This window comes from Xyrauchen texanus, chromosome 20 (genome assembly GCF_025860055.1).
Source record: "Xyrauchen texanus isolate HMW12.3.18 chromosome 20, RBS_HiC_50CHRs, whole genome shotgun sequence".
NCBI classification, from domain to species: domain Eukaryota; kingdom Metazoa; phylum Chordata; class Actinopteri; order Cypriniformes; family Catostomidae; genus Xyrauchen; species Xyrauchen texanus.
The window spans coordinates 2,475,153-2,492,172 of NC_068295.1; the positions used below are offsets into that span (position 1 = coordinate 2,475,153).

Consider the following 17,020-nt stretch of genomic DNA (forward strand, 5'->3'; position numbering starts at 1 on the left):
TATGAATAGCCTGTTTCCAAACCAAGCAACTTGAATGCATGTTTTGGTATCAAGTCTTTCTTATTATTTTATACTCTCTGATTTTTTAAGACTAGCTAATTGGCCATTGTGTAATGTCTTCTATCAATCTGAGTTGTTCCATCTTTTTGGAAAAATGTTCCCTAACTTCTGATTACTTTTCTTGTGTTCTCAGTCGGGTGGTACGTGACTTGTTTCTGAGTTGTAACGGACTGAACCAGATCACTGAGTTGATATACCTGGACTGCACTCGTCCATGGGCCCTGAATGTGTTTGAGACACTAATCTTAAGTGTGTGGCACCATCATACGGAATCTGCCATGCAGGAGCTAGAAAGAGTCGAAGCTCAGGAGCAGGAAGCTGTCCTTGGACTCGTAGAGGAATTAGGTTCACGTGGAGCTGGTGACGGCCCAAAGAGCCTCTCTAAGTTTTATGAAGGCCTGAAAGAGGCGTGCCCTCTTCCAAAGAGCAAAAGCGGAAGGAGTGCATATCCTGGAATGGGACATAACAGAGGCGAGGCACATTTGAACACAATCAACCTTTTTCTTTGTGTTGCTTTCCTGTGTGTGAGCAAGGAGGCTGACTCTGACCGAGACTCTGCAAATGACTCTGAAGACACCTCAGGCTATGACAGTACAGCTAGTGAACCACTGGGTGGTTGTCTACCATGTCTCTCACCAGACAGTGTGGTTCTGCCTTCTAAAGAACAGGTGAGGAGGGCTGCTGATGTGTGGTCTGTATGCCGTTGGGTGTACATGTCAAGTCCAGTGTTCCAGAGGCAGTTTTTCAAACTGGGAGGTCTGGATGTCTGTTCACGCCTTATGATGATGGTCATTCAGAAACTTACATCGAAAAACAAAGAATGTGAAGTAAAGAAAAAGAGGCAGAGTAAGGGCAAAAGCAGTCCATCTCATGCAGACTCTCCAACCCAAGCTCTAACAGGGCAGGTTGACGTTGCAGCAACAGTAGCTGGTACAGAGGGGACACAACAGCATGAACTAAGAGGGACACTCAACCCAACTCTGGTGGAGAGCAAGAGTTGTGACCCCACACACAGACTGGAAGAGGAATGGCCTGTCCAGAGTATCCGACTATTGGAGGCGCTTCTGGCCATCTGCCTCCACAGTGCCAATTCAGCACTGCAAAGGCTGGAACCAGACCTTTCCTTTCAGGTACAATGTGTGTAACCACAAACACACGCACACACACACACTAGCTTTGTTTCAAAACCTACTGAGATGCCTTCTATGGGGATGTTCACACAGAAGAATTTCTTGGCTGGTTTTCAATAATTTTTTTCTATGTAAACAAGCACTAGATGAACGTCTTTGCCCTTTGTGAAGCACCTGCTGCTTTTTCAGCATCTCATGCCATAAACTCTGCACCTTTAAGTTTAGGTTAAGTTAAAATATTCTGTGTGAATGTTCTCTTAAGGTAGCACCTTAACTGCTATCAAAAGTTACTAATATGAAATACTTTTCATAGGCAAGCCCACATGCCATACAATTAGGGCTTCTCATATGAAACGCATGAAAGGCTTGAATCATGATTGTTTCCAAAAGAGTTTAATGTTAGCATATTGCTAAACTAATGACATGATACTCTTATTATAATCAATCAAAATATTCTAAACTATTTTATGAGGTTGCATAATGCTGCTCCCTACCTTTTGGAGCAGCCTAGGTGGTAATCAGTTAGTCAGCTCTCTTGGTGTTAGAACAGAGCTGAACAAAATTGACAGTTCAATGTAAGCGACTTTATCGCAACTAATTTTTAACAGATGTTGTTTTTTACACTTTACCCCATAGCTACAATCAGTCGATGAAACCCTATGTGAGGTCCGGGATCAGTTGTCTCGCTCTGGAGTTGTGAATTCCGAACTGGCCGTTCCTCTGTTTGATACACTGTTGCGTGTAGCACTGGCTGAGATGTTCTGCAGTACAGATGTCGTTGAGGAGAAACCCGATAATGTAAGTTGGTGGTTTATTTAATAACTGTTTTGAATGCCTGTTGGAGCTGTAGTGCAGGGTATTGCGCAAATGCTCCTGACCTTTTCAGCTAGGGTTGCACGATTATGACAAAAATCGCAATTGTTAATTATTACCTTGAGATTGTAATTGTGATTATTTATGTTGATTAAAACGTTAGAAAGTATGCAACCATGTGGTTCATCAGAGAAGCAGATTTTAATGATGGATATGAGCTGCGGTCCAGTTTTTGTTTCGGAACGTTTGAGCATTAAATATTGTAATAATGTTTGTTATTGTTAGGCCTAATAAAAGGCCTTTTATGGGATATCTATGGTATAAAATAAATATATGTAGGTTTTTTTTTTTTACTACAGAAAAAACAGTTTTTACTTGATTCAATATGCCTGTGTGACGTGTAACAGAGTGATAAATACACAACATCACATGTTTAACCCACCTCTAAAGCCTGAGAAAGGTGGCAAAAAACTACCATATGAAGTGAAATATGTGTCTTTACTGCTTAAATTATTGGTCCATGTAAAGTAAATAGTACAACATATTCAATATTCAAGCTTATTAGTTTCTTCATTGACCTGGTTAATTCATACCCTTAGATCTTCAATGGTGATCTTGTTCATGTAAGATCATCGGTAAATCATATTTGGCCTCAGCGGTTGGACTTTGGAAATTAAAAACAGCGATTTTCGATCCGAGTTTGTGCTACCAATAACAGCTTCAGGGCAAATGAGTCTTATAAGAGCAGATGCGATAACAGTGACGGTGATTTGTGAAATATGCCATTCATGTCATATTCTTTATGTTGGCTACACCTCCAAAACAAACATAAGACAGTAAAGCTGAATTACTTTATTGCAATTTTTATAGATCAAATTCATATTGGCCTACTTATTTACATGACAAAACGAAACTGTTATTCAAATGTAATAAACCGTTCACATAAATCTGTGTATTTACCATCTAAGTTTCAAGTGAGTAGCGCAACATGCAATAAATCCAAAATAATGCTGAAGTGCTTTTCGCTTTTGTTCTACCGTTTCTTTTCGAGTGTCAGGTGATGTTTATTCAGTATTCATTTTCATGTGCCACCGGACAAGCATCTGGACCTCAGACTGTTTAAAACTTGCGCATTAGGATCAGGTGTCATTACTCTTATCATTTCAGACTAATTTAAGCATCACTATTGCCACCTGATTGCTCAACAGACATGTCTGTGATTGGTTAGAATATTCAACAACTGCAAAAACGCGTTGTAAGTAGAAACCATTGACACAACAGGAGCAGACTTCAATTAAAGGCTGTAATCGTCAGTTTTCATGATTGCATAACCGTGTCAGCCGTAATCGTAATTGCGATTAGTTTGTCGATTAATTGTGCAGCTCTATGTTCAGCCATGGTGATCATTTGGGTGAGACAGGTTTGAGTCTCCATCAATAAATAATAATAATAATAATAATAATAAAAACATTAAAGGGGTCATGACATGTATTTTTTTATTGTATTATTATGTTCCCTTAGGTGCAATTATAGTATTAATATATTTTTTTTTAAGAAAAACTTTTAAAATCTAGTGATTTATGACCTTTTCCCACCCTGTTTCTCATCCTCTGATTCAAACAGTCTGTTTTGGGGGCGTTTTCCATTTAAGACTTCAGTGTTAACGCCCACTGTTATGATTGGCTAACGTCAGTGCCTATGTATCAATTATTGACGCCCCAGCCAGAACAATATGCAAGTAAACTAAGTAAAAACACTGTGATTATTCATAATGAATGAAATTGCGCTTTAAAAAGTAGTTTAAAGTTTAAAATAGATTACTTACAGTTTGCGTCGTCGTTGTTCCCAGAATAGTCGGCACGGACTTATCTTTGAGCAACAGTTTTCTGGCAAAGCCAGCATCATATTGAGATTTGTTCTCAAAACAGTCATCCTTAAAATGTACAGAACAAACGCTTAAGTTAACACTGCCGTGACTGGAACGTCCGCAAAAAATAAACTGCATCCATTTTTCCCTGACGCCTGGATCTTTCGGCAGCTTATTCAGAGGTTTTGTTTGACCACAGCCAGGAACAGCACATCTGTGTGGCATCGTAATTTTCCTGTGCACAAGTAGTCTCTGTCAGAGCTCGCTGTCCATCGACTGAACACTTGTGAGGCGCACGGCGATACTGAAATGAGCGTAGTTGTCTTGGCGCTTAAAGCGTAGTTATGTTGTGCTGGAGGCGGTCATATGCAAACGCTGTTACGTCACTTCTAACCGTCACGTCACTTCTAACCATGAATCCAGAACGAGCTGTATTTTGAGCTTGATTAAATAAATGATTCGTTTAGAATGGGGAGGACGTCTTAAAATATTAAACTTGCAGGACGTTTTAATGATACAAAGACCTCTTATATACCAAAAGATCAAGGCAAATTTGGTTTCTCATGTCATGACCCCTTTAAATTAATCCCTACATAGCCTAGAGCATTTACATTAGAGGGAGTTCAATGACATATTAATTCTCTACTTTATTAAGAATGTTTTGTTTTTGTTTTATTCTAGTCTCTGCTTTGGATATTTATATAATTGTCTTTTTAGTAAATCCTCTCATTGCAAAAATTGCATTTTTATCTTTTAAGGATTAAGGGATTTCCTTCCCAACATTATGCTTTGTAATTCCCAAAAAAACATTTATGTACTCATTATATTATTTATTAATGTGAACACATGAAAATTGGCTTTAGCTCTCTTGAGCCTCTTTAATAGAATATTTGTTTTCTGAATGAAAACGCCCCCTATCAAACTTAAACAGATAAACAGATTGTGTGTGTTTGATTGCAAACCGTGGGGCTTGTAGGGCTGTATTTTATTCTGAAGCAGTCAGCTGGTGTGGTCCTGTGACCAAAATATATATTTCTCTCTCTCTAACAAAGACAACATCAGAAGCAATGTCCATTTTAGAAGGATTGTTTGCTTTAGGAGTTTTTGCAATGCAAATGTTCTTTATTTAAAAAAAGAGCTCAGTTTCTACAAGGTAAGAGTCTGCTTTCTGGCTTTACTTTTTAACTTGCTCTCACTTATTTCGAAATTTGAGTTGTTATTTGGTAAACCGATTTTTTTGGTTTCTTTTGATGTTTAAAGCTGCACTTAAGTGTAGAATGTTTTATTTGTGATTTGAGAGTGATTTTTCACCATTTCTTTTCAAATTTGCTCACATGCTCCTTATTCATAATATTTCATTATTCATTATAATGTAATATGTAAAGTTCCATTATACAAAATGTTAGACTAAACATGTATTTTATAGTTTTATTTCAGTTATGCATTGTTTACACTATTTGCATTTATTATTGTGTAATGTTCTCTGTCTGTCCAGCAGAAGTCTCAGGTGAGTGGTGAGGTTGCACCTCCAGCAGGTGATCTTTCTGAGGAGGTTGATGAAGCTCAGGTGAGTGGTGTCCAAGCTTTGGGAGAAGAGGAAGGATATGACGCAGACAGTGAAAGCAACCCTGAAGACTCCACCCGCCAGGAGGAAGGTAGTATCTTCCCCTACTTATTGCATGTAGTATGGTTATAAAGAATACATGTCTTATGCTGTTTACTTTCACATTTGAACTTGTGTATGTAGTGATGTTGTGTCAAAGTCTAAGAAAAAAATTCTACCACCATAGACAGGTAAAGTAGGGTTGGAAATTGAGAACGGGTTCTGATTCAAAACTGGTTCCAGCTCTTAGATGACTGCATTCTTCTGGTTGTTTATATGACCATGTGTAGCTAAAGATACACATTCAGAACAGATTTGTTTTTTATATATATAAATAGATTTTCAGTTTTATTGTATGTATAAATAAAACATTGTAGATGGTATAATGTAGTTAGGATCATTTATATGGTGCTGCCTCAGAATTGAAAAGTAGGAATTGTAAAGGAACCGTAATTGTTAAATTCGATATGATTGCAAATATTTTCATCTTTCTTATGAGAATTGCCCTTTTTAATTGGAAACCAACACATTATGACACCCAACAGCTCACTGCTTTTCTACAATTTTCACCCAAAAGCGAAATGTCACACGTATTTAGCTGGAATGCTTAAATGAGGAAAAGATGGGTTTTTGGAACTCATTGCGGTAATGTTAACACCCTGAATTCATAATTAAAGCAGTGTTCATTGCAGTTGGCAAGATCAAACAACACTTTTATGACCAAGAAATGCATGGTCACAGATAGCATGAGAACATTCCTTCATGAATTATCTAGAATGCTGGAGCCAGTCTCAGCCGGTCAGCATCAGGTAGTAAACGACTGGTCAAATGGCATGTAGTCCTGTTCAGTAGTCACATGTAGCTCAGCTCTCTTGCAATAAGAATGGTGCCATTGTTTCCATCGGCTGTGATGTAAGTATGCTGCAGTCGCTGGCATTATGAGCTGTATCTTGTGACTGCTGCTTTTGACAGATCTATAACACACACACAGAGGTGTGCATGATTCTGTAAGGTCACACACTTTCTCGTAAGGGCCTGTGGTTGATCTAATTTGTATAGGAGGGAATTGAAGGGAAAACTTGAAATGTCTGTTTCATGTTTGTTCTCAAACGGCTTGTCGTGACATCCTGTGTGAAAGTGAAAGAGTATTACAATTAATTATTTAATTATTTAAAAAATAACAATAAAATATTAATGCTGGGATGCAAAATTAATTGAATAATTAAGATAACAATTGCCACAATAAACTAATCGTGAATTGTCAATTTTAGCAGCCTATGTTGGTCTACTCGTATGCGCCAACATTTTCTATTTCTAACTTGTGCTTTTGCAACAGTTAAGCATTTTAGCAATCACAAATCTGTTTCTCACTTCTGTGTACATTTTATTCAGTATTTGAATAATCATTTTGTTATGCTGCTGAGAGGATCAATGTGAAAAATCTGGTTTGATATTCATCATAGTTAAAACAGATTGTGTTTGTTCATTATTGCAACTAATATCACACAAATTATCATAATGTTCTTGTACATATTGAATACATCATTCAAAAATTCAGTGTGTAGCTTAGAAAAAGTATGTGAACCCCTAGGCTAATTATATCAACAAAAGCTAATTTAAGTCAGAAGTTGGCAAACCTGGCATACGATTAATGAAACTAAATTGGAGGTGTGGGTTAATGCTCCTTTGACTTATAAAAAGCACTCAACCATTTTGAGTTTGCTATTGACAAGAAGCATCTGCTGACGTGGACCATGCCTCAGAAAACAGAGATCTCAGAAGACCTACAATCAAGAATTGTTGCTTTGCATAAAGCTGGAAAGGGTTATAAAATTATCTGGAAGAGTTTAGATATTCATCTGTGCACAGTTAGACAAACTGTCTATAAATGGAGATGATTCAGTACTACAGGTATTCTCACTAGAAGTGGCCGTTAGATATTCATCTGTGCACAGTTAGACAAACTGTCTATAAATGGAGATGATTTAGTACTATAGGTACTCTCACTAGAAGTGGCCGTCCAGCCAAGATGACTCAAAAGGCACACCGCAGAATGCTCGATCAAATGCTTGATCAAAAAGTATCCTTGAGTGACAGATAAAGATAAAGAAGGAATCATTGGAACTGGTTAACATCTCTGTTCATGAGTCTACTATATGGAAGAACATGCAGCACTATGTTTGGCATAAGAAGGGCACCGCATACCAACATGAAAACATCATCCCAATGGTGAAGTACGGTAGAGAAAGCATCATAATTTGGGGCTGCTTTGCTGCTTCGTGGCCTGGACAGCTTGCCATTATTAAGCAAAAAATGTATTCCCAAGTTTATCAAGATATCCTACAGGATAATGTTAGGTGACTCTGCCTGCTGTAGCTCAGTAGAATTTGTGTGATGCAGCAGGACAATGACACTAAATGTCCAAGTATATCCATTACAGAATGGTTTATAAAAAAAGAAAGAAATATCCACATTTTGGAGTGTCCCAGTCAGAGCCCAGACATTAACCCAATAGAGATGCTGTGAAATGACCTCAAGAAAGTCGTTAAGAATATGAGCTGAAGCAGTTCTGGAAGGAAGAATGATCCAAAATTCCTACACATTGTGCAGGTCTAATCCGCATTACCGGAAACACTTGGTTGAGGTTATTGCTGCCAAAGCAGGATCGACCGGTTATTAAATTCAAGGGTTCACTTTCATTTTCCACAACACTGAAAGTTTAATGAGGTGTGTTCAATAAAGACATTAAAGATTATAATGGTTTGTGTGTTGTTAGCTTAAGCACATTGTTTTGTCTATACTTGTGACTTTGATGAAGATGAGATCACATTTTATGACCAATTAATACAGAAAGGGTTCACATACTTTTTCTTGACTTCTGAAATAATTTCATGTTCACTGTTGAATGCTTGATTTGTTGACCACAATAATGTAGACACACTGTCTTTGAATTATCTTTCATTGGTGTTTTCTTAGCAAAAAGTTTTTTTATTAAATTATTTGTGATTAATTTGATTAATAAATCAGTGGATGATGTAATCAGTTTGGTTGAATTACATCAATGGTTACAATTTTCTGTCTGCCTGTCTATCTATCTATCTGATTTATTTTTCAACAGTAAGAGTGTGCGTGAATGTTTGTGTGGGCTACTTCTTCTGTGTCTGTGTAAGGCTGAGGTTCATTAATAAAAAGCAGGCAGAAGTTGCGTAGGAGCTGCAGGGTAGTTCACTATTAAATCATGCGGACAACTCCGGTGTGTGGCACTCCCATCAGCTTAATTCATTTTTACTGGGCTCAATGTCTGAGAGCACTGTGAGCTGCGACTGCTACAAACCACACTTGCTCTCAATTCCTTCTGTTTGTACCCTTGCAGCATCAGTGCAGTGAATTATTTTACTGTTTTTCATAGTCAGCGTTGTGTCTTTGGTTCCTGCTACAGGGATAAAGGTGGAGGCTGTAGTCCCACTGGGGGAATGTGCTTTGGGAATGGCAGGTGTGCCTCAGGGCTCTGGCCGTGGCCTGCTGCTTTTCCCGGAGATCTGCTTGATGGAGCTGCAGCTGTTGGCCAGCGGATCTCCAGACCTGGAAGTCCTGGAACACGTGTTACAGAGCCTGTCGGGAGCCGTGAAACGCCACCACAGCAATGCATCGCTGCTGTACCAGCAGGTCAGACACTTATCTCACGTCAACCTGCTTTTTTTTTTTATACATTTAATATTGATGCTCAACAATGAGGTATCTTATTACAGATTATTCATGAAACCGTAGACACGTGAACCTACGTAACGGGAACAAGATGGCCTATTCCAAACCTTTGGTAATAGGAGATTCACAACGAGGTTTAGATTTAGACATCTGGATTTTAAAGCTTCACCGATTGGTTTATCAGCAGTTCTTATGATCATCAGACTTGATGTTGGATTCTTTAAAGGGTTGTGAAGAAATATTATCAATCAAGCTTGTTTTTGTCTTGACAGGGCGGTGTGAAAGCCATTCTCACTGGATTTCAGAACATCCTTACCCAATCAGATGCCTCGTATAAAGGTATAAAGGCATCATTTGAGGATGTTGGTGAATTTCACAATCTAGTCCAGGTCAATTTTTCATTCAAAAGAAAAATAGCAAATTATATTTTGTGTAAAGAAAATTACGTTTATTATTTGGACATTATGTTTTTTACATCTTTTAACATATTTTTAACATTTTATAGCGTTATTTTAACGACGATTGTGCACATTCAGGGTTCCCATGTGTCCAGGAAAACCTGGAATTTTGCAATGCAGTTTTCCAGGCATAAAAATATTTCCTGGAAAATAATTAGTTATATTAATAATGTTTTTGTATAATAAAACAGATCGACTCTGTCGCTAATACCATTTTTGTTACATGTACAAAAACATGGTAAAGATCGTGACACTGGATAGGTGTCTAATGCACAGTGTAAAACAACATCAGCAGTAGACTGGCGTGAGTGTAGCCCTGTCACAAACATTTCCTGCTCATTTGCTTTCATCTCGGCTTTGCTCCAATTAAATAGTTTATGGAAGTATTGATATAGCGCCAAATTGTATTTTAGTTCCAAAATTGCTATTTTGTTAACCTGTTGATACACAATCGCTCACAATCGGGAGTGACGTCACTCTGTTTACATTTAATATATAATTTACCGTCTATAAATGTAATTAATGTTAACAAATTATACATCTTGTCAAAGGTCTAAGGGTTCAACATTGATATCCGATCTCTGTTTCTCGATAGCAATCCTCCAGAAACAGCAATTGAGTTATTTGTGCCGGAGTACAAATGAAAACATGCAATATCAAAACGGGACTTTTATTATGAAAACACGATCGCCAGATGAATCCAGTTCAACACACTTGGGTCAGTCGTCCATGACAAGCGTTCAATGAAAAACATCCAATAGCACTTTTTGTCCATAAAAGTGATAAATGTGAGAACTATTGATATATTCTCCATTGTTTACATGAGATCTCTCCTGAAAGAATTACCCTTCATCATCGTTCTTCAACAAACTGCAATCTGAGCCGCATTCATGTTGTAAAACTGTATATTGTCTTATATATTCTCATGTGAGTCTCATAAACAAAACGAGCCTGTCTCCAAAGTCTATTTTTAAAAATGCAGCGTAGTTTTATTCATAATAGCCGATCAGTGAGTTTTTGTGTTGACATTGAGAGGCGGAGCCTTAATTTTACTCTGTACGCTTCCACCAATTTTACAGAGAAAAAAGCTTCAGGAACCTCATTTATTATTAGATCATCTTCAAATTTGAAACGTAACTTCTTTAGACTCGTGACTTTGAGAACATTGTATTACTGGGTTGTCTTGGCCCTTTTATTATTGTTTTATTAGATTATAAAAACATGTTCAGCACAAAATATATTCCATTACTATAAACTTCAGCTTCTCTAACTTTAAAAAATAAAAACCTATATTAATTCTGAAACTGTGTCCATACTCCAAAGGGTCCCGTAAATGCAACCGTTTAAGTTCAGGTATGTCATTTTCATGTTTTGTGCTCAAAAAGGGGGTGCACATCAACAGGTTAACTACGAAAACATTTGAGTTGTAAACTTTAGACAGTGACGAACTGCTGATGTTTTGTAAAATAAATTTACGCCCTTGGGTGGTAGCGTGGTGATGTGGCCTTTACATTTTGGGATGTGAATTTGTTTGAAATAATTCAGTGATCGGAGTCCACTTATACCACAGTTACCACATTTATGGTGCTATGTTTTCTGTGATGTGGATGGAATCACTGGATCTAGTCTTAAAAATTGTATCAGCTTTATAATGCGGAATGTTACGGAATTTTACATATTTGTTACAAAATATAAATGTTTGAATGTACAATTAATCAAATTAAAATTGTGATATGTACTAGTATGATTATTAAACTGCAAAAGGCTGTGATTTAATTTAAATGTATATATAATCTGCATGTGCTGCACGCTTCAAAAATAATTTGTGAAGCCAGCCACTCATTCACTGGCAACACAGAGTCATGAGCATCTCGTGCTGTGTGTGTGTGTGTGTAGTAGATGACCGAAAGCAGATCGCTCTGAAGCGTGCAGCACATATAGACTATAATTTACTTAAATAATTCACAGCTTTTTGGGGTTTATTAATCAAACTAAGCCACAAACTGCTAATCCGGATGTGAGAAGCTGCCGTCAAAAACACACATGGCAAAATAAAAGCTTGATTTAAATGATGTGTGAAATGGGGGGAAAATATAACAATATATTACTACAGCATACTAATATAGTAATTTTAGACAACATTTTGATGTCTAAAAATTGTCAAATACAGAATTCAGTAAATATAAGTATCCATTAACCACAATATACATCTTGACCTCTCCTGAACATCAGAAACTGTCTTGAAAATGTCCTGGAAAATCGTGCCTTGAAAATAGTGGAAACCCTGAAATTTTAACCCACAATTCTCATTACAACAATAGTTTCAGACATCTCACCTTTTTAGTTTTTTATTTTATTCTCAGTGGTGATTCTTGTTAGATTCTCATAACTGTAATACAGTAAAAAATACATTAACACATTTTTTTTTATTACAAATCAGAATAAATTAAAGGCAAAGTAAAATGCTTAACAACTTAAAATCTCTTTTTATGGCCGTGAGGATTGGGGGGAATGTGCTTAATTGTCATGAAAATAATATCTCATTGAAAAAAAAAATCCTAATGATTTTAAACATGTTTCTTTTTCTGTGTGTGTGTGTGTGTGTGTGTGTGTGTGTGTGTGTGTGTGTGTGTGTGTGTGTGTGTGTGTGCGTCGTGTGTGTGTATATATATGTATTATTATTTATATTTTTATTTATTTTCTTTATTTGCTATTTATTTGTTTGTGTTTAGGTAAATGTTGATGGAATTGTATCCTAGTAAGTCAATAAGTTTAATTGCTCTATGTCCTGTCATACCCTGCAGAGTGCCAGACAATGCTTGTGCAGCTGCTTGTTGCCATGGTGAGTGACAGGATCACAGCAGAGGAACTTGCCCTTTTGACCCACCTACTTCTGGAGAAGACCCCGCCCACCGTAAGTGCAACCTCTATTAGCATTTAAATGAGCTATCATATGTCAAGATTAATTTTTTTTATTGAAATTGTTTTAATAATTTATTATAGACAAAGTCCATAGGGTCGCATATATTTCAAACACACGTTACCAGTCTACAGAATGATAAAGCAATAGTATGTAAAGGAGTGAGCGGTGTACATATGGGTTTTATTGTGTATTGGGAAAAAAAGTGCGTTACAGTCAAGAATTGCATTTTTTATATCTCTTATTATAGTTGCAAAATAGTTTATTGTTATTAAAGACCCCATTAAATGGCTTTATTAGTGCAGTTTTGACACATTTTCTACAAAAAAAAGGAAGTTTGTGAAAGTCTCATTGATAAGCTCATCTCCATTATTTTAAATGCTTAATAGCCTTTAGTTACGTCACAGCCACAAACTATGAATTTCTACTTGCTAGGCGGAAGCAAAGAGAGAGAGAGCATGTGATTGGACCAAAATCTGTGTAGTGCAACTTGAGTCATCAATGTCTTTGGTTTTCCTGGAAGTAAAATACTGTAAATTTGAAATGAATATATCTGCTTAAAAGGAATCTGCTCAACTTTGAGGAGTGCACTAGAATGTAAATGACCTCAAAGCTAGCAGACATGGACTTAAATCCACAAAAGTCAAATGGATTAATAGGGATTTTAACCCTTTAAGCTTGGATGAGCGGGCCTGCAAGAAAAAAAATTGTCAAAATATTAATAAATTCAGTCTTGACCAGCACAAAATGGGAATCGTTTGAAAGCTTAGAAGCTCTACTTAAAGATCCATGTAGACATTATAACCAAAACTGAACAAGTGCTTTGAAATTTGAAGACAAATCAGAAGTATACCGGTTTGATAATTTATAAAAAAATTAAAGTGCAATGTCCATGTTATTGCAATCAGTAAAAACATCAAACTAATCAAATATGTCATATGTTGTTGGAAAGCTCTCATAGAATACAATCAGCCTACTGACAGACAGAAATATAGTGAGTCATAGCTAAATATATGTCTTTGACAATTATGTTGGTGTTGCTGATATGCTGCAATTTTGCTTATTACTTCACAAAAAATTAAAAAACACAAAATATCACATATCATTCTTTAGAGTTTGTGATTATCTTTCAAACGAGTCCACACACAAGATTATCAGATGCATAGATCATTAGATAATCCACATGAAGCACAATGTTACATATGGCCACCAGGAGATGGCGCCAAATACACGACGCAGACTCAATGATGACTCAAATGACACAGAATGAAACTCATTCTGTGAAATCTCATGACTAAAATCATGTCTGCATGCTATGCAAACCTTTATTCATTATGTTTGCATGTGTAATTAATTTTTATGTACAATTATTATGTTTTATTTGTTTGGAGAGGCTTTTGGACACTTGTAGACATTTTTGGACACTATGACAAATAATTTTTTATCATTAATTATTGCTTTGTCGTATCAACACAAAATTATTCTCCGTAACAGTTGACATGATTGAGAACCAAACAAAAGCAGTTTTTTGGAGCCACCTTATTTACACCCAGAGATATATATGTCAAATAAGAAAAGCTCATGTTTTTTCTGTGTGATTTTCCGCAGTTTCTTAGGCTGAGAGTCTCAGAATCTTTCATAATCTCTATCATTAAAAATTATAAAATGTTTTCTTTGCAATGATACCACACACTTGGTCCCTCCTTGTTTTGTTTTTTTTTGTTTATGCCACTGAAGCAGGAAATGTAAAAAAAATAAATAAAAAAAAAAACACTTCAGAGCTTACTGGACATCCTATGCCTTCATTTTATAATTGTATTTTTTTCCCTGAGGTCCACTTCTAATGTTAGTCAAGGTTTCTTGCTCAAAAAATGGTAATTTAGTTTTGTGATGGGCATTTTCCACCCTCGCTCAGCTCTTAAAAATAAACTGTTTTTGCTTCTGTACCCTTAAGACTTCTTTTTATAAATAACATGTGAAGTGAGTAATGGCACATAATCACAGGTTGTGGAATTTTCGGGTTCAGTATAGTTTAAACTGCTTCATCCTTCAATTACAGGCTTTTTACAATTCACAAGATTCACAATCAGCACTTAAATGTGCTGCGCAAACTATTAAGATCATGCTGAAATGATTCTGGACCTTGTTAAAAATGAACTTAAAATACTACTCTTTGTTTCAAACATTGGGATCTTTTGGAAGGCAATGCAGGGCTGTTTTTCGCAGTTTAATGCCCAGAAATGCTCTTGATGTACTGGGAAGTGTACATTACTCTTTTGAAATAAAAAAGACCAAAGAATATCCCACTTTCAATGATATAACCAATACAATATGTGGTGCTTTGCCTATTGCTTATAGCCTGGGTTTGTGATCAACAAACATCTAGAAATATTAAACTTGGGTGTGTAACATTGTTTTACAGTTATGAATGAGACCTCAAATCATGGGTCTTGTTGAGGAGAGTTGTGCTGTTACTTTGCTAAGAGATCACACTTACCATTTTCACTTGGTGGATGACAAAACAGTTGAAAAAACCCAATTGACTTGCATTGAAGTAGGGACCTGAGCCATAGAGACCAGAAAAAAGATTTAAACTTTACCTTATCTTTATTTTGTTTTTATTTCCCATAGGAGATCTTGTTGAGGGGCATACTGCAGATTGTGGAGTCTAACTCTGACACTGAACCGCTGTACTTCATGTCCTTTCCCATGATCCCTGGTGCCGGAGCCCCTGGCGTGAGCTCCTCTGCTGGGACGAAGCCCCATGGGGCGGCTGGGGGTAAAGGTGGCGTAAATACTCTTTTGAGGGGTAAACTGCCTCTGGGCCGGGTTGATGGGGATGTGGGCAGGCTTGGTCACCTGCGTACTTCTCCCTGGCATACTGCACCCTTTCACCTGCCTTTGGTGGGACAGAACTGCTGGCCTCACATGGCCAGTGGCTTCAGCGCGTCGCTCTGGGTCCGAGCTTTGAGGGAGGAGGACAGGCAGGGTAAGAAGATATTTCTAGAATTGTTCTTTTCAAAAGTTAAACTACACATAGGCTCATATTTCACCAAAAGATCAACAGAAATAAGTAATATTTTGCTTAAAGATAAAGAAAATTACATTATTTTTATGACAAATAAATGATATATTATTCAAACTGTAAAGCATTTATATATCAGAGTAGTATTTGTTGTACTGCCTTTAATGAATGCTTACATTTAATAGAACATTTTATTATACTGCACTACCGTATATATATATATATCTTTTGCTTTTAGCTGTATTACAATAATGAGAATCACTATTGAGAATGACAGTTACAGTGGCAAGAAAAAGTATGTAAACCTTTTGGAATTACCTGCATTTATGTATAAATTTGTCTAAAAATCTGGTTTGATCTTCATCTAAGTTTCAATAATTAACAAACACAATCTGTTTTAACTTATAACACACAAATGATTGTGTATTGTTCTTGTACATATTCAATACATCATTCAAACATTCACAGTGTAGGTTGGAAAAAGTATCTGAACCCCAAGTCTTATGACGTCAACAAAAGTGAATTAGAGTCAGGAGTTGGCAAACCTGGCATCCAATGAATGTAACGAGATTGTAGGTGTGGGTTAGAGCTACTTTGACTTATAAAAAGCATTTAAACATTTTGAGTTTGCTATTCACAAGAAGCGTCTGCTGACGTGGACCATGCCTTGCAAAACGGAGATCTCAGAAGATCTATGATCAAGAATTGTTGCTCTGCATGCATCTGAAAAGGGTTTCAAAGTTATCCGAAGAGCTTAGATATTCATCTGTCCACAGTTAGAAAAATGTAGTACTGTGGCTACTATCTGTGGATTAGTCGTCCAGCCAAGACTTTTCAAAGGGCACACCACAGAATGCTCAACGAGGCAAAAAAATAAGGGAAGGAAGCCACTGCTGTACAACATTTACTTTTACATTTACGCATTTGGCAGACACTTTTATCCAAAGCGACTTACAGTGCACTTATTACAGGGACAATCCCCCCGGAGCAACCTGGAGTTAAGTGCCTTGCTCAAGGACACACCTTCTGATTACCAGTTTACCAGTTATGTGCTTTAGACCACTACACCACCACCAAAACATTGCTGTGCCCCTGAAGTTTGCCAAAGACCACCTTGACACTCCACAACGCTACTGGGAAAACTGATGAATCTAAGGCTGAATTATTTGGACGGAACATTCAGTATGGTATAAAAAGGACACCGTATATCCTCATCAAAACATCTTCCTTGCTGTGGAGCATCATGTTTTGGGGCTGCTTTGGGGCATGGACCGCTTGCCATCATTGAGGGGAAGTTTATCAAGTAGGGATGCATGATATATCGGTGGCTGATATATTATTGGCAGAGATCTGTGAAAATCTAAATAATATTATAATTTATGTATCGTTAATATTTCTCATGAAACATAAACAGAATGTGGGAAATTGCACATCTTTAC

General features: G+C 36.9%; 1 protein-coding gene across 1 annotated transcript in view; it reads left to right on the forward strand.

The window, feature by feature from the left end:
- Positions 1-17,020, forward strand: part of LOC127660628 (lysosomal-trafficking regulator-like) — a 112,747-nt gene that overhangs the window by 34,422 nt on the left and 61,305 nt on the right. Inside the window, exons 7-13 of the mRNA XM_052150970.1 lie at positions 194-1,190; positions 1,827-1,988; positions 5,369-5,525; positions 8,913-9,139; positions 9,451-9,517; positions 12,441-12,550; positions 15,188-15,545. Coding sequence (XP_052006930.1) covers positions 194-1,190; positions 1,827-1,988; positions 5,369-5,525; positions 8,913-9,139; positions 9,451-9,517; positions 12,441-12,550; positions 15,188-15,545 — 2,078 coding nt within the window. The remainder of the gene's footprint in view (positions 1-193; positions 1,191-1,826; positions 1,989-5,368; positions 5,526-8,912; positions 9,140-9,450; positions 9,518-12,440; positions 12,551-15,187; positions 15,546-17,020) is intronic.